We start from the raw sequence: 26,517 nt of genomic DNA, 5'->3' as shown, positions 1-26,517 counted from the left end.
TGCCTATTGATAACTTAGACAATCCCTTGGCCCTTATTGAAATTACTTTAGCAGCGGTTAACACCACCGTTGCCAGTCTATTTAAATTATTTGAAACCATGGATGCGAAAATATCTCTTCAATCCAAAAAATATTAGATTGGAGTTAATGGTTCCTTTAGACACGATTAATTCAACGTGTGACGCAAATCAAAAACCAACTCAGGGTTTGTCTAAATAACAAGGCCTGTCTGAAAAAGCCAAACACTCCAGCATTTTTTCTTCAGCTTTACCCTTTTTTACTAACATAATAGGGCCTGTTGAATCTATTATATCTGATGTGGTAACTTTAAATGGGAGTCCCAAAAAACAGCCTCCTAGAACATTAGGTGATTCACGAGGAACCCTTGTAGCAGTTCCAAGCCATAAAACGTGCGGAAAACGAAAAAGTACTAGGATTAAAGTGGCCACAAAGAAACTAACAGGAGCAGTACAATCTAATCAAGTTGTACAGTTACATAATGTACCAAAAACACAAACACCACTGCCTCTGCCAGTCCATCTGTCTGATCAATCTATTAAATCCCATTTTGCCCGAAAGAAGCAATCGCAGTTGCCTCAGTCTACATGCATTTCCGAGATTTTGAAGCAGACTCCGGAAATAAGTTCTGCCCCATGTGCCTCACTGCCAAATGTGTCTGCAACTTCCAACATCCATTTGCAGTCAGCACATCCTATCAACTATGCTCCCTTGACAGAGATAGTTGATTTAATTGGTGCATTAGCCAACAAGGTGCCGAGTTCACAAAGTCATAATGATCATATTGATGGTCATGTTACCAATGGATGTGACCTGTCAACTAGACAAAAAAATTCCAACGAATCTCATGAAGATAGAGATTTACGTGAACGCACCCTAGCGATTAAAGCAGCTGTTGACACATATTTGGTCCAGCATACTTCTCAAACTATGGGAGGTAATCCATCCCACCTTGCTGTGATTGAAACAACCTCAGCAATGGCGAAAACTGGTAATATTACACACAATGAAGTTGCGCATGACCGTTTATTGGCCACACAGGTTAGTGCTTGTGTGAGGTCTGGTTGAGAGTCTTGCCTTCGTGGCGTCCAAGGCCGTGCCTTGTCTTCTATCAAAATGACGAACAGTTGTCCCTTGGTGAGTGTGAGTCATACAGAGCTAAAAGGGAAAAATAAAAAGTCTTCCACTGTCACTCTCTCATTGTTAAATGTCGGGATGCTCCCTTTGAAAAATATGATCTATGCAGAATGAGCACATTGAATATATTCGGTGATGTTGACAGCTTGGAGGATATTTCCTCAAATGACATAGATCAGGCTGAGTCCGTCTGTGACCATAATTTGTCCATTGTGCGCCTCTGGATCAAATCAGGCCTAGTTCTAAACACGATCTGGAAAGCCAAAATGGATTTATTTAAAATGTGGCTTTTGGTTGCGCAAGATCCGGAGCGCTTGGTGCGAGAAAATAAGACACTTAGTGTGAACAAAGAAAAAACAATAGTTGAGGTACCACACTTTCAACCCTGTTTATGTCCTTATTGTGGCCCCCCAGTGACTAAGCAACAACAGAATGGGCCTCCTATGAAGGTATAACCATTAACAGATATAACATATAAAACCATCTCTCTAGCCAGCTGGAACACAAGGGGCCACACCCATTTGCAATGGGGCGTAAACCATCTTTTAAATCAATTGGACATAGTGGCCCTTCAGGAAACCTGATTGTTGGTGGCTCCTTTCTGGGATGACCATGACAGTTTGCTGTTACCAGCAATTGCTGCTCAAAGAGGGAGACCTACATTAGGGTTGATGGTGGCAGTTAAAAGCAGCCGAGGTCTGACAATGACCGAATGGCTCTCCCCGAACAAATTCATAAGAATGGTTAAAATATTCAACTCTGCTCAACTTGTAGTGGTGATTAACTTCCATCGTAATCCAGTGGGTATCGCAGATGATGTGTTCTACAAAGACTTTTCTAATGCTGTAGAACTAGCATCACAACTACCAAATATCTTGGGTATCATTTTGGTGGGTGATCTTAATCTGGATTGTCTTGGGGTGAACAAATCCTCACATGCACAAGAAAAAGTGAGGTGGTCTAAGTTTGTTGCAGATCGTAACTTTCATATGGCAAATGGTGCCATCATGGGGGACATCCCTTCACACCATACCTGGCAAAGGGGCACGTCAAAATCCACTATAGACTATGTATACCTGTCTGACTCATTGTTTCAAAACACAACAAAATTTGAAATCATTACGCAAACAGTCAGTGATCACAATCTCCTTTCTTCATATTGGCGATGGGATTGTGACCCGGAGGGAAATAAACGGTTGTGGAATCATCATACGCTAGTGGTTAATAATGCCAAATCCCGCTTTAGATGGACTGACAATTCCCTTTTGGCTCTAAACAAGGCCATCTTGAATAGAGATCATGAGTCCAGTCATGAGTCATATGTGGAGGTTCTATCATTCTTCAAAAACATCTACACTGACAAAGGCACGCTCCGATCGAATCATAATCATAAGTTTTATTTACTTGTTCGTCAAACAAAAGCAGCCTTTAGAAAAGCATTGAGAGCAGCCTCGAAACTCCCTCTAAGTGAATGTATTCATGTTAGAAAAACTATCAAATGCAAATATCGTAAATGGACGCGGCAAGGAAAGCACATTTGTTTCAATCAGTTAGTGAGGCTTTCATGAGTGCAATTTACAATTAAAATGCGGCGCAGATTTGGGCCCTGTTGGCCAGTACATCAAATCAAACACAAGTAAGTGTACAACTAAATGGTGTTTCTGAAGCCCAATGGCTCGCGCACTTTGCGCATTTATACGCGGATGACAGTTTTGCTGAATATAAGTATCAGAACCAATCTACGACAAAGTGGGATCTTGATTGCTCTGAAGAATTCATTGGAGAACTTATATATACATCTTCAGCTTCTCGTGCAGTTGGACCGGGCGGCCTGTCTAACTTTATGTTTAAGGAGAATCCTAAAAAGTGGGCTTGCATTCTTAACAATCTTTTTCAGCAAATATTACAGTTTAAAAAGCTACCAAATTCATGGCATTCCTCTCTGATTGTGCGAATGTTTACAAAAGGAGATTGTGGCCTACCAACAAGTTATCGTCCTATCGCGTTACTTGATGCTCTGGGGAACATTTTCTCAAGGTTAGTCCTGAGGGATTTCTCTCAATGGACAAGCTCATGTGACCAACACGATCGTAATCAAACAGGCTTTGTCGCTGGACTTGGCATGCGGTTAATCTCCTTACTCTGAATGCTTTAAAAGTGCACCCCCAGACATCTAAACAACCACTTAATTTTGCTTTCGTCGGTGTGCACTCAGTTTTTGACTCTGTTTCAAGAGTCAAGCTGAGGTCAAAATTGCTGAATGCAATGCCCAGACACCTTGTGTGACATTATCTATGCCCTACATTCTGATACCTCTATTAAGGTTAGGCTATCTATGATGGGTTTGTTGTCCGCAGAAATTGCAACATATAGAGGGTTGAAGCAAGGATGTATCCTTGCTTCAGCCCTCTTCAATTTTTTCATACATGAGGTGATGCATGCCTTTGCTCAGATTTGCTCGGATTCGCCAAAAATCAAAGGTTTGGTTGTTAAAGCATTGTGGTATGCATTTAGTTTTAATTTCAAAAACCACCATAGGTTTACAGCTTTCATTGTCAACCTTAAGCACGTATCTAGACAAGAAGGAGTTAATTATCAACTTAACGAAAACACAAATTGTGTACTTTGCACCAAGAATAAATCATAGAGCAAAAATGGATTGGAAAGTGAAGAATATGAGTGTTGAGATTGTTCCAATGTATCTCTATCTGGGTCTACTATTTGATGATTCTTTGCATATTGATTCCCAGTTAAACATGCTCACTCATAAGCTCAACTCAGCCATTTCACAGACACGACTCATCCTATATTAATACAGCAAATTTCTATTTGTCCAGCAGTGACATTCTGGCGTCAAAAGGTGATACCAACACTTCTCTATGGATTAGAGACCAAAAATGTTATTTCGACTTTGTTTTTGAATAAATTAGAGGCGAAATACTGGAGGAGTGTCCTCCATCTTCCCGTATGTATTCCTGGGCCGTGACTCTGTCATGAGCTGGGTCTTTCCTCTTTAGTGTCAATCTATAAGTGGCGTCTATATGCGCTCTTTCGTAAATGCCTGATGTATTACCAACATGATACCATTCTAGCATATTTGGCTGACTATATGCTAACGTCCACACACATGTTTGTTCGTACTTGGACTACATTCATATTTGAAGTGTTGGCAAAGGCTGATGTATTGATTGAGACGCTGGTGACCAATCCTGATCGAGCAAAGGTTAAAATCTACTAAACAGATTGGATAGAGACTAGAACCCAATGCCTTACATATAGGGATTTTAAAGCAAATGCTTTTGATCAGAAAAAACTAAATGCAATAGACCCATACTTGTGTAGTGCTCCCTCTCCTCAGCTTAGAGCTGTAATACAGCGTATACAATTTTGTCTATATCCTACTCAAGATATTCTTGTCAGAAGGAAACTCCTTGCTCTAAAAGACAACCATTGTAGATTTTGTTGTAATTTAGACACTAAGGAAACCTTGAAACACGTTATTGTGGAATGTCTGGCTCTTATAGATTTATGAATAAGATGTTTCCAAAAATATTTGATCTATTCTGGTTCAATGTCCCCTGAAAACCGATGGCCAAACATTTTGGAGACGAAATCATGAGTATCCGAATAGCCACTTTTTATTTTATGAATGTGTTCAATTTAGGTGGGATCAAAGATACGGAGGTTGATAAGCGAACTAGATGATAAACGCATATTGTCTAAATGTGTTTCAAATCGGAGGTTGTTTCACGGCACCGAGTATGTTAACTTATAATGATTAATCAGTGTTGTTGAATCTCTCCCTTTTTATTGGGTTTCTTATTATGTTCATTTCTTTTATTTGGTTAAATTATATAATGTTGAAGGATGAATCTTCTTATTCAATGCAGGCTCTGTGCCCTTTTTGTAATCTTTTTAGGTGTTTTTTCTTTTTTTGCAATGATATCTTTGTCTTCTTATATCGAATTAAGATGTTTTGAAATTATTATGTTTTCAATGTTAAAATGTTTTGAAAAAGTTTTCTCTGCTGAATAAAAAAAAGACCCCACCAAGATGCCACCATCCATTCCAGATCCCACCAAGATGCCCCCTCCCTTCAATCCAGATGCCACCATGATGCCCCATCCCTCCCTCTAGACCCATACCATGATGCCACATCCTCCCTCCACACAGCAAGATACCCCACCCTGCCCTCCAGACCCACAGCAAGATGCCACATCCCTCTCCACACTCCAAGATGCCCAATCCCCCCTGCATACCCACCTGCCAGATAACCCCAGCTGACCCCCCCACAGCCCCCACTACAATCACCCCACCCTAGCCACTATTTGTTAAGCCAAACACACCGTGGCCTAAATTCCCTTTTAAATGAGTGCTCTGTTCCTTTGCTTAGCCCTGCATACCTGTCACTCTGACTCGATGAAAATGATGTATAAGGCAGATGTAATAGTCCACTGCCTCGCCTGCCTCCGGTGTCGTGCACGAGCCTCTCCCTGGCCTCCACAGGAACCTCCCACAGGAACCTTCCAGATTCAGCACCTGAGAGCACGCCGAGTCCAGCAGCGCTTCCCGCCCAGGAAGAGGGGCACGGTGACGTCGGACTCTACGTGCAGCGCGGGGAATACGCAACGTGCCCCACGCCATTCTACACACGTGACGAGGGCGGGGCGTCGCTATGCTCCGAGGACGCAACGTGCCCCAAGCCATGCTAGGCACGTGACGAGGAGGGGGCGGGGCGTCGCTGCGGGCCGGGCGACGCCATCTTGTGCGGAGCTTCTGGAAGGTTCTAGGCGGCCGGGCAGCTGCTCACGGAGGATCGCGGGGTCTGTGAAGACACGAACACGAGGATGTGGGGGCGGCTCGCCGCAGTGAACAGCGACTCGTACTGCGAAATCAGCCAGTACCGGGACCAGCATTTCAGGGTATCCAGGTTGGGCGGGCGGGGGCTGTCTGTGAGTCAGAAGGTGTAAACCTCCGGGATTAGCCCGGAGACTCCGGGGTTCTCACTCTCCGCTCCGGCCAAGAGCGTTTAGGGAGTTTATAATTAGGGTTTGCTTGTATTTGTTCTCCGCAGGACTTCACGGGCTCCAGGCATTCTCTTGGGTTGCTTTTCAGGCACGCCTTATTGCAGGCAAGTGTTTGGGAATGGTTCATTTCTCTGCCAAGCCGCAGCTCACTGGGATGCGCCGTATAGCATTTAAAAAGCACCATAATCTGTACCTACTCTGAAGTAAATGCCCCACTAGCAATTCATAGGTCTGTCCCTTGCCTGCTTGGCTGACCTGACACAGAAAGGAACACTAGGCTTTTCCTGAAACCAAAGTTTTCATAAGAAAGGCGGCGTAATCTTGGAGACAGTTGGCATTTTCAAGATATGATGTTGCAATTGCTGTCAGAAACAATGCAAGGGGATCCTTTACAGAAATTAGGACTAACATTGGTGTTTTGAGAGTGGCACCACTGGCTTGAAACCAGAGAAGCCACTTCTCAAGTGCTGGCATCTCGGTGCTCCGGGAAGTTCTCACTCACACTTTTTTCACGTTCACTGCTGTAGTTTTCCCTTTCCTGTTATGGTCTTTATGCCGGCCATTTTGGGGTAAAAAAAACTCCAGACCTTTTCTAATTTTGCATTCTGGCACTCACAGTCGGTTTTATTCCCAGAATCAACTTAGAGGCTGGAAGGCGGTCTCCAAATGGAATGGTGTGTGGGTGCACATTTCAAAATGTTTTGAGGCCCCCTTTCCTGCAGCTAAGTAGGCCTGCCTGCACATGTTAGTAAAAAAATGCCTCCATCTGGAGTAGTGTATGGTTTCCAAATGCAAAAGGGCACTGTAAAAATGGTAAATGCGTCTTTTGAGGGGCAGTTTTGTGCATACTGCCGCTCACACAATCAATATAGTTTCCCTTTTGACATATGGGCAGAGTCTTGTTTGGCTATGGGCAGGGCATACATCTCAGTGTTTTTGATTTGCAAAAGTAGGCAGGTATGAGTGTAGGATCCCCTGAGGAATATTCTGGTAGACTGCAGTAGCTGTGAGTGCTGATGCCTAGGGCAGTACTTGAGCAGTGGGGTTGCCCTGACCCAGGGTCCCCTCCGAGCATGTAAAGGGATAGGGTCGGGTGTGGAAGCAGGTGGTATTGCTATACCCCATCTCTTCAGTGGAGAGGTATGGGATTTTCTAGGGTAGCCAACTTTACAAAACGGTTTTGCACGACACTCTTTACTTCCATCTTTCCTCTCAATTGGGTTTGATCTTCTAAACAACCCATGTGCTATATAAATTGTAATGAAAACGTGTGTATGGTTTTAGCATTATTTTACCCCATTCTGAATGCAGGGTAACTGCATCATGCAAAGTAATGTGAGCGTAAACCAATCCTGTAGTCGTTATTTCAAGCACCACTATGCACCCACCTCATTTCTAATCGCCCATCGTTTGCACTGTTCAAAATCCTTGGTTGGGATCGTGTACTAATGGTGAGGGGCATCAGAGGAATTCTTTTATTGAATGCTGTAGATACATGGTAAGCTTTCTCGAGGAAAACATTAGCTATGCTCAGTTATTCTGTTGGATGAAGTGTTTTTGGAAGCCTATGTAGATGTAGCCTATTACAATAGTCATTTTTATTTATTGGTGTTGTATTTGGCAAATGCATCATGTTGGTTCGTCCTCCTGAGCATTTGTGTAGAACGTGTGCGTTCGGTTGAAGGGGTTGAAAATGTGTCTGGTTGGGAACAAGTTTGAAAGTTGTTCTAAGTTAGGTTGACAGTGGATGAGTTGAGTTTGTAGTAGTTGGTAAACTTGGAGCAAGGAAACTATTTCCACATATGTGGAGTGGTTCTATATGCTTGTTTTCCAAAAAGCAAGATGGCTGTTATTTGGAGATCCATCTAAATATACATTGCGCCTTTAGTGTCAATACGTCACCATGTTGCGATTAAATCCTGTATAAAATACAATGATTATTTTTCAGGATTGATATCAAACCCTCTCAGGTTCTCATAGCAACCATGGTATAATCCCAGAAACGTATCAAAACCTATGCATGTAGACTGTCTTTATCACACTTGAATAGATGGATCACGAGGAAAGCAAAGGGGTGTATGGAAATCATTGTGCAAGCTAATATTTCTTGTTTTCAATTTGTTGACTACAAAAAGGGGCTGTTTCAGGGTCAGTGAGCTCATTAAAGGTCTTGTATCCCTGCCCTTCTGTATGTGGGTGAGAGTTCTCAATAATACACCAGCATTCTAGGAACTATGCAATTCGAGATGTATGTTTTGCTGACTTGTTTTTTTCTCTCTAAAAGGCCACTCCAGACCTTGAAGCGTTGTGTAAATTAGGCCATCCAAATTTAGCTGCATTGTGTTGATCTGCTTTATACCTCCCCAGAATTGGTAGGCCCATCGCCACAATAAAGGACTCCTTTGCATCCTGCACCTTGTCCCCCAGCCTTTGCAACACGTGTAGAGATATGAAAGCAATTTAAGTTTTAGACTTGGAGGGCATACGGGCTATTGTCAGCTTTTTAAATATCTGATATGACCATTTGAAAGTTCAATTCTGTGTGTTCTTGACTGCATTGTACACTAACGTGAATACTGCTTGTGTGTAGTGCTTAATGAAAGAGGGCTGCCTCTGTGCTTTACTCTGCAAATGCTCACCGTCTCGGCTGTGTAGGTTCATCTATAAATGAGATGCTGTTTTTTCATTTTTATTTGCATCAGCGAATGTAAAATTGGGCGAGGGTGGGCTTTCTCTGAGATGCTAAAACTACAGTTTACACATTTACATTTTGTCTGCTGATAACCTGCTTTCGCCTGGGGTGTGAAGGGCTAGCAGTCCCTGTGCAGAGCCTCTGCCCCTTGAGTAGTTTAGCACTTTGTGGATGTGTTGCTTTAATGTGTTTTTTCTTTGTTTCCTCATTATGCCGATGGCGATGGTGGAAGGCGATGAGAGGTCTGGAGCTGGCAGAGGGCAGTACTTTTGGAGGCTAGGTTGCCTGAGCTGTGACTGGCAGCCCTCCCTCCGGGACTGACGATTAACTCCTCTGGCATGTGCAGCTCCTAGGGCTCTGGTGAGCAGTAGATGTGACTATTATTTTGTTAACCTTGCCCCTGAAATCAAACTTCTAAAACTAGTAATGTTGGAACCTTTCTGAACACTCATCATCTGCTCATCACCTTGAAAATATGTGACTGACAATCCTGACAAGTTGGGTTAAGCTCTTTGTAAGTCATTGACATATGGGCAATTTGTGGTGCCCTCTCCTTCCGCCCAATCCAGGTTACAGCCATCATTTAATGAGATGATCTGGCAGTGAACACTGTAATCCCTGTGCATCTGGTGTAGTACGGCCTGGCTAGGAAATCTTAACCATGGCTTACTATTCTAGGTTATGCTGTGAAGTCCGAGTAAGAAGTGTAGTATGTATGGGCAACAGAAGATGGGTTGTGTTTAAGATATCCTTGCAGCACGAGGAAGGAAGAGTCAATGGACGAGGATACATTAGTTGGGTTGGGCTGCACATTAAAGAAGACCTGACTACATAACCTATGTCTTGTTTGAGTAGAGGTGGAACTTGGCATGTGGGGTGTTTGTGAAGCAGAGCGGAGGTTCTGAGAAAAGTTGTTGGCCGTGGAAGAAGGTGGCTGGCTAAGGGCTGCAAGAGTCATGTTAATACACCTCGTGTTCATCTGATATTTACTGTGTCCTGCTATCCTCGTTTCAGCAGTGACTAGCTGAGGTGGAGGAGACAGCACCCGGCGTAGAATGGCTGGCAGTGAACATGGAGGCAGTGTCCGACCTAGCGGCCTTGTTTGGTTTCGCCCACGGAACATAGGGTCATCTCATCAACGGAGGCTCTGTTGTGCCTAGAGGAAGCGTGCCTGGCACAATCTTGGCGAGCACGGGGTCGTGTTGGAAGGTGCGCCGACGTACAAGGCCCCGTTGCCATGGACACTCAGGTGAGTGTCCTACTGTCCTTTGCGTTGGGACGCAAGATCCAGCATCGTCGCCTAGGGGTCCGTTGATTCAATGCGGATTGTGTTGCTATGGAAATGGCAACTGATCAGAAGAAACGCTTTAAGGGCCAGTGCAACAAAATGCTGTGCCCTAGCTAGGGACTGCCAGAAATTGTGTGAGGGTGTACTAAGGATGACTATGCCGAGTGTACCTGGCCCACCCACATTTTTCAGCCGTCTGGTCCCATCGAGATAAGAATGGTTTTCTCGATTATGTGATGGCAGCACGTGGAAACGGATTTGCTACGTCCTGCAAATTATCCTTGTTAATGCACTTTCTGGGATGTGAGGATCGGAGAGCGTTTGAGACACTACCAGATGCGGTGAATACTGAATGATTAAATGAGCTAGTGGTGGCCATGTTGAAATTGGATGGCCATTTAAACCTCAAAACAGGATAACTGAGTGGTATAGTTTTGGGTTGCGCTATCAAGAATATTGTGAGTGTAGAGTATGTTACTTCTCTCTGAGTATTCACTTTATTTGGCAAGCACATCTTAAGGGACCAATTTAAGAGTCTTTGCAGCCATAACAGAATAAGAGAGGAACAAGTCTAAAAAAAAAAAGTTCAAAACGGGACAGAATAAAGGAAAGGCTCCTGTGGATCCAAAGGGGTGAAAAGTAGTATGGGTGAGGAGGGACTGTGCTTGAGGTGTGGGAGAAAGTCATCTGGCTGGAGCCCCAATATGCCCGTGGCGGACAGTGAACTGTTAAAAATGTAAAAGGTGGTCACTTTGCGAGCGGTTGTAAAAATGACCACGGGTGGTACCCGAAGAAGAGTGTAATGTGTGTGAGCGCCGAGGGGCACAAGTCGTCAAGGGATGACACAGCACATTCATATAACTAAGTGTTATTGATGTTGGGAGCAAATAGGATTGTGAGAGCCCGGAATCAGAAATTGTGTTAACTGGAAGTAAGCCGAGAATGATGGCTGATTCAGGTGCGAAAATATCCCACGTATTGTGCAAGGTGTATGAAAAAGTTGTAATAGGACAAGTGACTGACTTAATAAAACCGGGAGGTTGCAACATGGACAAAATTGCAATTTTGTGTTATTTTAAGGAAGGAATGCAGATGCAAAAGTATGAATCACCAAGAAGGGTGCGCCTTTACTGGCATAGTATGGGAAAATAAATGGGCTGGACATATATATGGTTTGGTAAATATGGGGATCCCGTCACCGATGATCAGGTATTGAATGATCGTATGGTGAATGTGGATAAATATGGGTCAGTGTGAATGGTGTGGGAAAGGTTAAAGGGTTGAGGCCAGCCCTACAGATGAGGGGTGTATTGGCCACTTTTACTCCTTAACAATAGGCAAATACTCTGAATGGGGAGTAGAAATATTCCCTACAAAACAAGGTAAACCGGCAGGTTGGGACTTGTGCACCTGCTTTCAACCAGATGGCTCAGTGGATATATTTGGACCAGCTGTGTGCATTGCCCTACAGAAATAAACTATTACTGCTAATTGGAAGAAGTAAACATGAAACTGTGTAGGAATAACTAGGTGTTAAGGAATTCTTTCAAAAACATTTGTTTTCCAGTAAAAACATTTTTACTCAATACTCCTGTTGTGAATTGGACTTCCATTTCTACTGCCATATAAATAATTTTAATCTCAACTTAAAAAAATACTGAGTAAAATACTCCCACTTTAAAATCTTATCTGGAGCACTGGACGAGGCCCCAGATCGAGCTACAGGTGGGATGTATCAGTTGCGTGAAAGCTGCAGCAAGTTCTTTTAGGATTGCGGGCAGTGCGCAAGCATGGTGGTGGTTCAGTAACCAAATGGTGATGTGCGCTTGTGTGGCCCTGAGAGAACTAAATTTGTGGTGGTTGAGAGGCATCCGTTACCAAACATGTTGGGAATGTACACTGTAATTAGTAAGGGAAGTGTTTTTATGAAGCTTGATTGATCTTCAGCTTAGTTGGACGAGGAGTCGCTGAAATTGAGTGTTTGTGATGTTTCTCTTTATTTTTATTAATTTACATACATTTAAAAAGCGCACAAACTCTTCATGGGCATCATGGCGCTGTTGTATAGGCTTAATTAGTTGCGACGTATTACAGAAGTGAAGTGCAGACAATGATGATTAAAAAAACAAGCGGAAGGATTACAGGTTGCAGCGTGAGTTTGCAGAAAGTTCCTTGGTTACGGGAACAATCTGGCGGTCTAGGTAGGCCCTTCAGTTACAGACGAATTAAACAGTTTGGTTTTCAAAGCTTTACGGAAAACTGCATGATGCTTCATTTCTGAGTGCTTTGGGTAGGGCATTCCAGTGTTCGGGGGCTAGACGTTGAAAGCCGGAACCTACAGCTTTAGTTCTTTTGAAGGTGGGGACGTACATCGGTGATCGAATGGGTCTGGCAGATGTGACAGGAATAATCTTTACTGAGAAGTACTGACGTGCAGTGCGGCAGAGGCTTTTGTGTGTAATGGCCATTGTTTTGAAGACTCTTTAACTGGTAGCTAGTGTACATCTTTTGTAGCCTGTAATAGATGTTCCCTTTTAGGGATACTCCGTGCCGCTCTGAGGGCATTGTTTTGAGTTACCTGTAACGTATGGAGGTTTTTGGAGTAGGGCATTACAGTAAGTTTCGAAACCTCACCCCCTGCCCCCCCCCCCCCCCGCACAGTGGCTCTGGCGATTGCAAGGCAGTTTGTGTTTGACAAGTATGGTTTGACTGCGTTGAACGCAGAGGATGCAATGGCAACTCACTTGGCGTGTCATGGACAAGGAGGAATCAATAAAAAAAACTAGAGTTTTAACTGCTGTTGACACTGTAATAGGTGTTTTATCAATGTTGGAAGTCTTGTATTGCGTGTCGAGTTGCGTGTGGAGTTTGTTGAGCGGATGTCACAACCCCCATCCAGAAGACCACCTGGCAAGCCCATGGGCCAGGAAGGGTCTCAACTAAAACCAGGCATCCTTGGCCTAGGCCTTCTTGGGGCCAGTCCTGGCGCCTTTGGCGACAGGCTCATACTTGATAAAGGACTTGTGTCGGGAACTACTTTATTTCAGTGTCAATCAACATGGAGACATCCACATAGCTTGGCTCCTTGGAACCATGCTATGGCGTATAGTATTTTTGGGTGTGGTACCATAGGAACTATTTTACCTGGACTACTTTCTTGAAGCTATTTAAACCACACCCGACTGGGATAACATGCTTCGCGTTACTTTGCAATTCTGCAACGTGACGCTCACTGTGTTCAGCTGCACCCACGAACCTTGGAAGAACAGCATCTGTTAAGGAGAAAAAGGACATTGTTGGCAGCAGCTTACCTGTAATTTCATCGTTCGCTGTCCACGGCTCTTGAGATCAGCATCCTGGAACCAGCGCTCCTCCCGAACCGACGGATCTGTAAAAAAGGAAGAAACAAGGCATTAGACATTTTTACAATTTAATGAACGTGCCGAAAAGCTTAGCTTGCGAGCCGCTCCTCGACCAGCATCGCATCAGGAATTCCAGACACCGGGTGAGCACCGCGACCTGTGGGAAGACAACAGGTTAGCAAGAGGCAAGGCATCATAGCGCTGCGCTTAGCGCCTACTCACCGCATCAAGGCGCTCTAAAAACTCCATTACTTACCGGCGAGACCCAATTCAGTCTATGCAACAAAGACATTAGTTAAACCAAAAAGGCATGCTAGTTAAACCAAAAAGGCATGCAAGGACAATAATATGGCACAGCAATAAGGCCTACCTGAAAGACTCAAAGCGGGCCGGCATCAGTGAAGTAACTCGATCGCAAACGCCCATCAAGCACAGCGCGCCCCTGCCAAGAAGGCAGGACGGAGAACACACCTGCATTAAAAACAAGGCAAGGAGAGGTCCAGTGAGGCTGCTGGTATACGGGGTGGTGGGGGACTGTTTACCCCAGTTGCCCAGTCTTGAACATTGCCCACCTGTATTCCAGGCAGAACCCTTCCGCTGGTCACACCTGGGAACCGCAGAGAAGGATACCTGAGTCCCAACTGCTGGGTGCCGTCCCCGTGGAACCAGGTGAGCGTAACAGCATATCTTTGGAGCCTACCAGGAGGATCTCTGTTTTGTCTCCATTGAGACATGGACCATTCACTGCATCTTGTACATAGGAGCCAGTGAGCGGAAGTAGGACTGAGTGTTGTCGGCATGGTTCGTGTATGCTATGCCACGATCATCCAAGTCATTCCAAGGCATAATTTAGTTTTTAAAAATTGATTAGCAGAGTTTGCTAATTAAAATGTTCTTGATTAGCAAACCCATTTGATTGGCAATATTGCACATGCCTCTTCCAGCACATGTCTGTGCGGGGACTTGCAGACCAGACTTCATCCTCATGGGCATCTCTCTGAGCTGCACTGGGGAACCCATGGGGGCACAGAGGACTTTCATATGCACAGGGTGCAAGAGAACTTGCCTGCTCAGCATGGAGGCCTGAAGCCATTGTTTGATTTCATTATCTCAATAGGACATGCAAGACAGAAAAAAGACAACACATTTGAAGACTTGCTGAAGGCCAACACAGAGAAAACAGTAAAACTGAGTCTAACATCAAGACCATGAAAATGCACAAGGTGGAATTTTATTCCCAACAACATGTGGGGAGGACCGAGTCAGCTCGGGTCTAATGTGCGGTTCTGCAGCATCTAAGGCATCGGTGAATTTGTGTGGCATGTGCTGGATCTAGAACCCAACTCGCCTGCCTCTTTAGCTGGCCTTCAGCCCCATACAGACTACATTGTTGGGTGGGACCAAATACTTCAAGGGTCTGAAGATTTCTACGCATGAATTGCATAGCATGAGGGGAAGCCCTTGAAGCTCATGGTTTAAAACGCTGAGGCAGATTCCTGCAGAGACATTGTTGTGACGCTCAATAGAGGCTGGGGCGGTGAATGGAGGTTGGGCTGTGGAATAGGTTAGTTACTTGCACAGAATTACTCTGCTGTCTGTTGCACTGATTCCCACGAGAAAGTCAGAAATAATACTGCTGTCACCATTGTCCTCAGAAAGCAGTCGCCACCCCCCTTCCTCCTTTCTACCTACAAGGGGATATGAGGCCACTCTTGTAGGCTAGCTGCAGGCTCTTGAGTTGACCCTGCTAAAGTTGCAGGTTTGGCCCAACACCAGAACATTATTGGCTATGATATTGAAACCTCCCGTCTGCCTCACCTGTTCAAAGAGTTATGGATCCAGGATTTATTTATGTATCTGTGTTCTGATGCCTGAACTGACCAATTTACCAAAACTACTTGAACTGAGTGCCCCATTATCCTTCAACTTGTCAGCAGGCTCTTTGCCATGAGTTGAAAGTTTACATAACCGGGTGCTGCCTTGGTTTTTCAAATCATGCCACATCTGCTCCAGAACTACCCTCCAAGCTGCTTCCAGACAATGCAATGTCTTTTTCACATCTCAACTGAGCAGACACTAAAGAAGATCTTGACATGGAATTTTCTGCTGAAGAGGATGGAGCACAAAACCAGGTTGAGCTTACTTCACCGGATGATGTCTCTCTCAGAATAATATATTTGTCCCCAGAAGTTATTTGTACCAAAGATATAAAATGAGCATCAATACAGCATTTTTGTGTACCGCTGAAGTAAGACATTAGTCTGGTCTTGCACACTTTTATTCCACTACATCTGCAGGTCAAATAACTTGGTTTAACTACTCACCTAAGAGAAATGCACTCGACCCATGGCAACGGAAAACAAAAGATTTACATGCGCTTTCTGTAAAATGGTGCATATCGCCACAAACCCACTTTGTTTGGCTCGGTGCTGCCACAGAGAGGCCCACCATGCACAGTGACACTTTTTTTATTTGGCATTTCCTACAGAGTACATTTTAAATGAGTTTCAAACATACATTGCAAATGGTCCTCGCCCATCATAAAATCTACTATACAAGAAAATGTTAGCCGCAAGAATGGACACACATATATAGATATAAAAAGGTTCTGAAAACAGTTTGGCCAGCTCTCTCCCGCAGGTGCTAATATATAATGCAATCATAATGATGATCACAGCTCTGGATCTGTAGATGTACAGACTGGATGGAACTATTGATTGCTACTTTGTGCAAAAATCTAGTTTGTGGAGTCTGTGTATTCATTATGTAAGAGTAAAGAAAGTAAGAGACTAAGCACACTATGGTGAAATATTGTAGTGTGGCCATCTCACTTTCAGGGTAGCTGATATAACTTCACAGGGTGAGAACGATGGAATGTGAAGGAGTGTATGGGATCAGCTCATGGGTTGAGCACCAGTTTCATAGATGCAACCAGCATGTCACAGAACTAGGTTTGCCATTAAAAGCATTTGGCAATGTGATCATGTACATTTTCAGAAGGGTTCACTCGTCAATATGTAGGTGCCATGCAGGATCCTTGCGGTACACCTGTATGATAGTGGGTGCTGCACATGCCTGATCCAAGAAGACCCTCATTAGTCTCCCTTTGAGGAATGCGGAGATCCCTGCTGTGGCTTCAGGGGAGAAGTGAGCAGAATTAATGAGATGATTACACAGGCTATCATGGTCCACGAGATCAAAAGCTGTCGACAATTCTAGTAGGAGGAGAAGTGCCGGCTTGCCATTGTCCATTATGTCGCTTAGTTGGATCTTGAGATCCTGTAGGGCAGACTCCATCCCATGGCCTGGGTGGAACCCAGAGTGCCTCGTACCCTGGATATTAGTTGCTTCCAAGAACTGCTGTATTTGCGTTTAGGCAACTTTGTCCAAAATGTTCAGCAGGAATGGGACTGTGGTGATGGGTTTGTAATTATTGGGTGATTCGGGGTCTAGGCTCAGTTTTTTTTTTTTTAAATAGTGGGCAAACCCACACCTCTTTGAGGCAGGCAGAGACTGTGTTGGTGTTGAACAAAGTATTAATGAATGAGGTAAGGAACAGTGAGGTTTCAGTACTTTCTTTGACTAGTCTGTCTGGACAGACATCACCTTTACAATTGACAGTTTGGTTTTTCCGGATGATGTCCAGTACTTCAGTCTACTTCCCTTAAGGAGAAGTGTTTTGCCTTTAGTGACTGTGCTGGGCGTATAGCACGCCGGCACAGGTTCTTGGGACAGGTCCTTGAGGTGGTCCCTGATCTTTTTCTGTAAGAGTTCAATTTTATTAATCATGGCTGTTTGAACATTGGTGCACCAGGCTTCGTCTTTAAGGACTTCTTGTGTGTTGGTGACCGGGGTGGACAATACTTTAAAAATGGAAACCAGCTCTTTTGATTCCGAGGTGGCGTTGGAGGTCCTGTTGTTGTAAGATGAGGATTTAGCCAGTACGATAGCTTTTTTAGTATTGATTTGACAGTTTTATAAGCTGTTAGTGTGGAATCCTGAGGCGTCTTTTACCATTTTCTCAAGGCTAGGCGCTTAAGGGCACGTAGTTCTTTGAGTTTGGTGGAGAACCAGGAATTGGCATGTTTCTTTCTTTCCGCTTTCTTGACCTCTAGCGGGGCAATGGCATCCACTGCTGTATTGAGCAGTGTTGTAAACTTCAGCCAGCACAGAAGGGTCTGATGAAAATGGGTGCTGTGGGGCTGCAATGTGTTGGTAGGGGAGGATCCTGTCTTTGGTTAAGTTGTGTGAGCATCTGGCTGTGACGGGTGGGACAGGCAGAGATGTTTTAGCAGTATTACTGTTGATGGGGATGAGGAAGTGGATCAGGTGGTGGTCGGTCCATGGTGATGGAGTGTTGGAGCTAATGTCCACTCCACAGTTGTGATCTATTACCCAGTCTAATGCGCGTCCTTTGCAATGCATGTGATTGACTATTTTTCTGCTGGAAGCCAAGTTCCTGTAGACATTTGGCCAGGGCTTTGGCTGGTTTATGTTTTAGGTCATTGAAGCCTAGATTGAAATCACCTAGAAGGGCTTTGGTGGATGTTTTTAGGTTTTCCCCAAGGAGATGGATTAGATTATCATGAAAGTCAGCTGGTGGGCCTGGTGGGCGGTAGGCTATGTGAATATCAATGGTAGTGTTGGGAGAGATGGAGATCTTGACTGAAAGGGGGTCCACATTCTCGCCTAGATTTGACGTTTTGTCTGACTGCAAGATTGTCTTTGACTGCGGGCTACACCCCCGCCTTTAGCTGTTGGTGTGTCTTGTCGGAGGATGATTTATCCTGGAGGGAGGGCTAGCGAGGTGGCAGGTCCTGAAGCTTCATGAAGCCATGTTTGGTAATGGCTAAAGCATCAAGGTCCAGGTTGGTAATCAGATCATAGATTTCAGTCACATGTGTGATCTAGCATTTATCAACGCACATTACAGCGGACAAAACTCTACCTTTTTGTAATTGTATTGCATTTAGCTGGCTGGACGGTCATGGCGACCTTTGAGGCGCTGGGTGGGCCCTAAGTATGTGTCACAGGAGGTTTTTTGGAGCCATGTAAGCTAGGAATGAGGCATATGTCTTCTGGGGCATGGCGGGAGCGCTGACCAAGGAGTTTGTTTCTGGTGTCTTAAACTGGGGCGCTTCAGGAAATGAGATTTTATTTATATCGCACTGTACACAAGTGTTTCAGAGCGCGACCAGGCAAAGGGAGGGGAACAGGGAAAAACAAAACGGCGATCATACTAGGCCCAGTGACGTTCTAAATGCGCAAGTGCATGGGAAAGGGAAGGGGGAAAGTGCTGAACAAAGGAGAGAACAGAATATATAAGTAAAATAGATAAATAAATAATGGTGGTAGTGCAGCCAGCAAGTGCTAGGTTACGCATATGGGGTAGATCTGATAAGTACGGAAGAGGAGTGGGTGGGGGACTGTATGAGTACAGATGCAGAACCCAGAGCAAGGGGTGGCCCTGAGGCCGTGCTGGAGGGTGAGCAGGTACCTGGACCTGAAGGACGGAGGTTGGCCAGGTGCATGGTGCAGACAGAGAAAAACAGATTAGCAGGCGGGAAGAATGGTAATGGCAGAGGCGAAGAGGAAGGACTGAGGTGCTTCTGGAACCGGAGATGGTCCTCGTGAAGTATCAAGGTGGCAGGGAGGCTTTTCCAAAGGGTTGCCCAAACCGAAGACCGAGATCTACCCCCAGCTTGTTTCTTTGAAAAAACGACTGCCCCTGAACCCTCAGGGAGATGGAAGTAGAGAGTTAAGGGCTTAAGAGGTGAGGTATTTACGGAGGGATAGTTGGAGGTATTTTGGACCCAGGCCCCAGAAAGCCTTGTGGACAATACATTGGGTTTTAAATGTAATCCTTGCATCCACTAGGTGCCAATGAAGGGATTTCAGAGCTGGATAGATATGATCCCAGGGCTTGAGGCCAAGGACAAGTCTCGGTTCTGTTCTGGATTAGTTGTAAAGGGCGGAGGGAGTAGGCAGGTAGATTTAGAAAGAGGCTGTTAAAGTAATCCAACCTAGAGGGAAACAGAGCTTGGGAGACAGTAAGCTTCTTAGGAAAGGCAGAGTACCTCTGAGGAGGTGCAGCAAGATGATGACTCCCAAGTTTCTTGGCCTCGCAGGTAGTGGTAGGAGGGGGGCCGAGGGAGGTCGGCGAGAGAGTGAGGGGAAAGGATGGGGAAGGTGTACCAATGAGGAGGATCTCGTTGGCATTTAGACAAAGATCGTTGGCAGCACACTAAGTTTGAATGGCGATTAAACAATCTGAGATGAAGGAAGGAGAGGAGGTGGCTGAAGGAAAACTGAAAATGAGTTTAGTGTCATCAGCATAACACCGGAAATTGGAGACAAAGATGGAAATGCAGTAGGCGAGAGTGGCCAGGTATTGGTTGAAAAGCCAGGGCGAGAGGTTAGCCCCATGGGGAACACCGCTGGTAGAAAGGGGGATAGAAGATAGGAAGGGCCCAAGTTGTACCTGGGAGGGTCGATCAAAGAGGAAACGGGTTGATCAGAGGAATGAGGTCAGCCGGGCCAGAGCCTGATCGGTGATGCCCAGGTTATGGAGACGGTTGAGCAGGGTGGTATGGTTGACCGTGTCTAAAGCAGAGGAGAGCTCAAGAAGGGTGAGGCCAGAAGTCAACGTTGGAGAGCAGATCAGTTTCCGTGCTTCTGGCAGCTCTGATGCCAGATTGCTGATCATGGAGAAAACCAACAGAATCAGAATGAATGTTAAGCTGAGAGATGGCCAGCTTTTCTAGGGGTTTACCCAAAAGGAGTATTGGAAATTGGACGATAGTTAACCGGGCAAGAAGGATCAGCAGTGGGTTTCTTAAGGAGAGTATGCACAAGGGAGTGTTTCAGAGGGGAGGTGAAAGAACCAGAGGCAAAGGAGAGGTTGCAGAAATCGTTGGGTAGGCTTGGCTTGAGGGGAGGAGATGGAAAGAGGAGAGGAGTGATGAGGGGGAGGCTGGGGGCAATCAAAGCATCAAGTGTGTGACCAGCAGAGTGAATTGGGCCGGAGGGCAGGATAGAGAGTGAATCGCAGAGGTCGCAAAAGAGCACAGATGAGGAGCAGGAAGAATCGAGATGGATGTCGTGGTTGAGGGAAAAGAGGTGATTTGACCAGTTTTCCGATGGAGAGTAGCAACAGTAAGAGTGGCTAGGAGAGAGGGAGAGACAAGGCATTCGAAAGAGGAGTACGTCTAGGTGGGGATTAAGGAATGCACTCCGGGAAGATGGGGCTGAAATCCCCTCCCGCCGCCTCTAGGCCAGGTGGATCTGGGGACGGAGAGGATCTTGTAGCCATGAGGGAGAAGTGTCAAAGCTTGTGACGGAGCTGGGTGTGCAACGTGTTTCGGTGAGACCAAGGACATCCAGGTCCAGTTCAAGGAGGTGGCAGATGTCAGGAGTGCTTTGACAGCAAAGCGAGAGTTGTGAGTGGCAAGATGAAGAAGGTTGCCCGCATTAAAGACCAACCGGGGAGGGGTACAAATCGGGGGTAAGCCCTGCGAGGTGTGGAGGTAGTTTGAGGTAGGGCAGAGGAGGAAGGCGAAGCGGGAAAGGGAGGAGAGTAGGGGACAGCTGGAGATGAGGGAAAGTTGATGAGGGGTGGGAACCGCCTATCAAAGAGAAGATTGGCCTGAGGGCCTTGCACCATGACAGTGCCATAGGTAGACATTAATGATGACTGGAGGAGTCAAAGGAATCCGAGGATTTCCAGCGGGTGCCACCATTTATGGGAGAGGAGGAGACAGGACATAGCACAGATCATATGAGGGGTCCAGAGATCTGGCAAAGCAATGACCGAGGATGTCAGTGAGGGTTTGGCCATCAGAGGCGCGGGAATAGGCATCAGCAATGGGGAGACCAGGGTTGGAGACCAGGATATCCTTTTTAAATGTTTTCTTACCAGTCTTGGTGAGAAGGGAAGGATAGTTTTATAGAGAAGCACTTGGAGTAGATCGGAGAGACTGATAATGCCATGGGCAGGTAGAGGGAGGAGGCAGTAGGAGAATTTGTAGGTACAGCAGTAAGGAACTGTCACTGGGCTAACAGGTTACAATTTTAGGCTCAAAGTTAAATGGAAAAACGCGCCCAAATTTGAGTTTAAACACACACCCAAAAATGCCAGTTACAGAAACACCCACATTTGACTAACAAAGGCAGTACTAGAGGAGCAAAGGTGAAGGGAATGTGGTATGAGAGGCAGGTGCTGAGGCAAGGACGTTTTAGAGCAACCAGTGAGACCAATTAGAAATGAGCAGAGGGAAGAAGTGAGGGACTAAGAGGGCGAAAAGGAGTGGGTAGGCAGAAGGCGGGAACTAACCCATGGAGAAGAGTCTTAGTAGTCAAGATTTGTGGTCGAGTAAACTGAAGGCACTGAGGGGTGGAGGTTGCGATTGTAGACTCATGTAGTGGACGGGGAGCAGACATGGTCCTTAGAAGTGGGCATTGGAACAGGCTGGCTCCTGCCTCCCGGACACCCTCATTGGTAGATGCTGCACAGGCAGCCAATAGGCAGGGGGCAAGGGAAGTCTACCCTTTCAGGCTGAAATGCTCAATTGGACGGCCATCTTGGAAGTGGTGAACTGACTGAGTAAAAGATGGGCAAAGTTCATCAAATTGTCGAGATTCAAGAAGCGCACACAGCACAATCTTGGTCGGAAAACACCTGGTTCACAGACGTGCTTCCCTGGAAATGCTGTGTTACATGTGTGTACAAAAATTATGAAAGCAGATTTGCCAGTCTTTAAGCCCCTTATTTCCTCTTTCACCTATTGCAACAATAGAAGATCAAATGCGCTTGAAATTCTCAGGGGAGACCATGTTGGGGAGAAGGGGCAGCAAGGCTTACCTACAAACAATGCAAATGGGGGAGGTTTGGTGCAGCTCCCTAGTCTTGAGTGTAATGGCTAGTGGGTTAATGTAACAAGCGGTGGGACCAGGAAGTGAAGTGTTAGGCACAGATGGTTTGTTGAAAAAAGATTGTAGGAAGTGGGTGCGGGGGGGTATGTCCTCTGATTTAGGTGGTTCTTTAGTAGCCATGCTAGGTTGGAATGGGGGAGAGAAGCGGGCAGCGATTCAAATACTATGCCAGTGGGTATAGATGCAGGTGCTATGCCAGCAGGTAATGTCAGCCGCTTCGAAAACATTTAGAAAAAATTGCCTTGTCTTCAACTCAAGACTGGCTTCAAAAAGTGCTTAAAATGCAGCGCCAAGATGTCCATCACAGACCCACATAAGATATGCATCTGGTGCCTTGGTGTTGAGCTTGTAACAAATTGCTGTCGAGTCAGTCAATGACCGGAAAGGCTTTAAAAAAGAGCGCAAAACCTTCGGTGAGTAATTTGTCCCCAAATCCCTGTCCACTCCATTGAATTTGGGTCACCCCATGAGTCGCAATTCCTCTCCTCCCCAAAAAATGTTTTAAAAAAAGATCACACTCGAGGTGCAGACACTGCTTCTTTGAAAAAATCGAAGAGAAGGCACAGATCGCCTTCCTCAGAAAGAGCGTAATCTGCCCGACTAATTCCTCCTCAACAGGAGTGGGGAGCTGCCAAATAACATAACTGCTGGTTGTTCCTGAGGAGCACCTAAAGGGGAGGAGCTGTAACTGCAGATGGACAAACGGCACCAAGTACTACATAAACACCGCTCACTGCACCATCAGACCTATCTGACCACTCTACCAGGAATCATCCGAATGTGCAACCTCTCTTGCTACAACTACACTGACGATACCCAAAGTATCCTAAGAATCCTCAACAATAACCAACCCACATCCTGACCTTATGGCTTGTCTCTGATGTTGACCGATGGATGACTTGTAAGCACCTCTTTTTGAACCCTGATAAAACTGAAATCATGGTGTGCAGCAATACCACCCTCGGCCCTCCTCACTTCGATATAGTCAAAAACCTTGGCTGCACTGTGGCCTCAGGCTTAACCCTCCCGTCAGATCAATAATGTTTCAAAATGCTGTCACTATCACCTAAAACTTATGACACATTTTTCCTTCCCTCCTACCCCCAGCAGACTCTTAACTGTTATGTCGACTGGACTATGCCAACTCCTTATACCTTGGGGCACCGGCATAGCAACTCAACAAACTATAAAATAGCCCAAAACACTGCTGCCAACTCCTCACCTTGGGACACAGACCACATCTCTCACGCTCTTTTCAAACCCTCCACTGGCTCCCAGTTGGACGAAGGGCCACCTTCAAGACCCTTTGCTTTACCCACTGAGCCGTGCACAAGACTGGCCCAACTTGCCTACAAAAAAAAGATAAAACCCTACCTTCCATCATGCAACCTCAGATCAAGCAATGCCCGCTTTCTAGCCTTTCCAACCTCCAACTCTGCCAGGCTCTGAGGATCGGCTTTTTCAACCTTAGTCCATACTTTGTGGAACTCTCTCCCCACTCATAATTGACACAACTACATGGCCTTTCGCAAAGTTCTAAAAACCTGGCTCTTTCCATAATGCCGAATTTGACCATCTAAGCTGCTGAAACCTTGCTACCTTCTGATAAATGTTCAGAAATCCTGAGCAATAACGCCACTGAAGACAGCTAATCAATTACGAATAAGTTTCCTCTGAACGCAGAACAGCAAACCCGCTAGATCTAACCCTCCTCAGATACTCGCCTCTCTAATCGCTATGCTCGCTCTCTCCTCTACACCAACACAGAATTAGAATGCAACTACACCCCTCGATTAATTTCAGCTTGGCTGTTCACATACGAACATTGCCTCATGAACACCTCAACACTGATAAAACGCAGCTATACCCCTCGATTTTGGCCTAGCTGCACACGTGTCCTAAACAGGTCTAACTCAGCCAGAACCCAGTCCTTATGACCACCACCCTGACTGAACACATTCTACTGATATCAATACCACCACACCTAATGTTAGGATGCCGTTACCATTGCGCAGTCGCTTCAGCTGCACACATATTCGGTGCATCCATGCACCATATACCACCTCACACTCTCAGCTGACCTGGACCACGGTCCCCGATGGCGTTCAACCCATCAGCGCTTTGAGGTCATACCAATGATATATAGAGCACTATACAAATTACAAATAACATAAGAACATTTGCAAAATCGATTTCAGGCCCTGTACTCCAAACATAAGTGGTCATGCTATGGTCGATGACGAGCATGAGGCCAAGGCAAATCCCTGCGTGCCCTCGAGCCTGGGTCATTAATCTAAAACTACTTGGGAGTCTTTGGGTACTCGACGATATGAGACGTTGTCGAAGAAACCACTGATCGAGGGTCCAGTCTCTGACGCTGACTGTATATTCTTCGACTTTACCACAAAAAGCCAGGAAAGGGTTTTGAAACCTTTACCTAAAATTATTTTAGATCCTAACATCTATATATGACACCACTCCATGTGTTCTCCAATTGGTATTAAAAAAGTACTAATGTACCTGAATTGTTTCATTTCAGAAGAGACCAGGGTTCGGGAGCTAAATGACACCCTTCAGGCAGCTAGTGGGGGTAGACATCTCTCCAGAACTAGATTTTGGGAAACTGGATCAGGCTGATCATGCGGATGCATCATACAGAAGCCTAATGTCCAGAGTAGTGGAATTTCTGGGATGGAGTAGACCAACTCCTGCATTTGAACAAGACTACCTGACTGACACATTGGACAAAGGTCCTCAATATGACAATTCAATGTGGCACTTCAAAAAAAGGGTTGCTGCAACTGGGAGGCTCCAGAGTCCAGCCATGCAGTAAACAAAAATGTGACACAAAAATACAGGTCATCCACTAAACGACCATGGCTACCTGTCAATACATCCAACTCCGGAAAGCCTAGTAGTACAAGCAGCTATATCTGCCTCCAAGCATGTTGCCTACCTAACAGTACCTCCTGATGGGGATGACAAACCCATTGACTCTTGGGCAAAGAACATCTTTACTGCTAGCAGCATGGCTTTAAAGTCTGCTAATTCTACATGTGCCCTTGCAAAGTTCACATTCACCCTGTGGAACTGCATAGCGATGGCAGCTAATCACATCCCTCAGGGTGAGGAAAGAGACAGCTCCATGAACATAAGGGATGACAAGGAGGCCATGTGTGAGGCTCTGCAATCAGGTCTGGTCTCTGCTAACAGTCATCTGGGCCATGGCGGCAAGCGCTGTTGTACAGATTTGTGTGGTTGTGGAAGTCAGGATTGGCACCTGATGTACAATCCAAGCTCCTTAACATGCTCTTTGATGGCTCCCATTTATTCGGAAATAAGGCTGTCTAAAGCCTTGAAAAGCGGTAGACCTCAAAGGCGGCAGCCACGTCTTTATGTTCCGCAGCCTGGCAGCCACAGCAATTTCACCCCAGCGGATCATCTTGGCGGGCTAGCTCGTTTTGCTTCTACTCAGTTGGAAGAGCGAGAGGACAGGCTGGTCAATGAGGACCTTCTGGTCAAAGAGGACAGAAGATTCCCTCATGGTGGACGACGGAGAAGTGCAAAGACTGCCCAAGCAGCAGCGTCTTTATCAGCCGCTGCTTCAGCTGCCTCAAAACCTATCTGAGGTCTTGACTCGCGACCTCCTGGTGGGAGGCAGACTATCGCAGCATCTGAAAGAATGTCAAGGTATTCATTGGGCTGCATGAGCACTGGAAACAGTAGCCCAGGGTTACTACCTCCCCTTTATACTGGGACCTCGGGATCATCCACCGGGAAACCATTCGCTAAATGTTCCAGATCCATTCCTGTTGCAGGAAATGTTGACCCTGCTAGAGAAAGGTGCTATAGAACTAGTATCTATGATGGAGAGGAACAGAGGATGGTATTCTTCCTTTTGCCTAATTCCCAAGAAGGACAGAGGACTGAGACCTGTCTTGGACTTGAGATACTTGAACAAGTTTCTCGGGAAGGAAATTCAAGATGGGCGCACTTTCTCAGATCGTTCAGGCCTTCCAGTTCCAGGATTGGATGTTGCTGTTGGGCCTTCATGATGCTTAC

The 26,517-nt window shown here is 45.6% G+C and overlaps 2 protein-coding genes and 1 pseudogene across 5 annotated transcripts in view; 2 read left to right on the top strand and 1 right to left on the bottom strand.

Moving 5' to 3' along the window:
- TEX11 (testis expressed 11) overlaps nucleotides 1-5,735 on the bottom strand; it is a 3,096,519-nt gene extending 3,090,784 nt beyond the window's left edge. The window contains exon 1 of the mRNA XM_069612434.1: nucleotides 5,559-5,735. The gene's annotated coding sequence lies outside the window, so the exon portion shown is untranslated. The remainder of the gene's footprint in view (nucleotides 1-5,558) is intronic.
- A 142-nt stretch (nucleotides 5,736-5,877) lies between these two features.
- Nucleotides 5,878-26,517, top strand: part of LOC138480725 (nuclear cap-binding protein subunit 2-like) — a 103,628-nt gene continuing 82,988 nt past the window's right edge. Inside the window, exons 1-3 of one of the 4 annotated variants that reach the window (XM_069612432.1) lie at nucleotides 5,884-6,077; nucleotides 9,107-9,234; nucleotides 9,892-10,123. In XM_069612432.1, the coding sequence (XP_069468533.1) occupies nucleotides 10,112-10,123 (12 nt within the window). In that variant the 5' untranslated portion in view covers nucleotides 5,884-6,077; nucleotides 9,107-9,234; nucleotides 9,892-10,111. Of the gene's footprint in view, nucleotides 6,078-9,106; nucleotides 9,235-9,888; nucleotides 10,124-26,517 lie in introns of all 4 variants that reach the window. The other 3 variants (XM_069612431.1, XM_069612433.1, XM_069612430.1) reach the window with 3 other exon arrangements.
- On the top strand, nucleotides 14,510-24,998 carry LOC138480724 (Golgi reassembly-stacking protein 1 pseudogene; annotated as a pseudogene).

The sequence above is a fragment of the Ambystoma mexicanum genome, chromosome 5p, assembly GCF_040938575.1.
Source record: "Ambystoma mexicanum isolate Mex_15411 chromosome 5p, UKY_AmexF1_1, whole genome shotgun sequence".
NCBI lineage: Eukaryota > Metazoa > Chordata > Amphibia > Caudata > Ambystomatidae > Ambystoma > Ambystoma mexicanum.
This window is presented reverse-complemented; position numbering and strand designations above follow the sequence as displayed.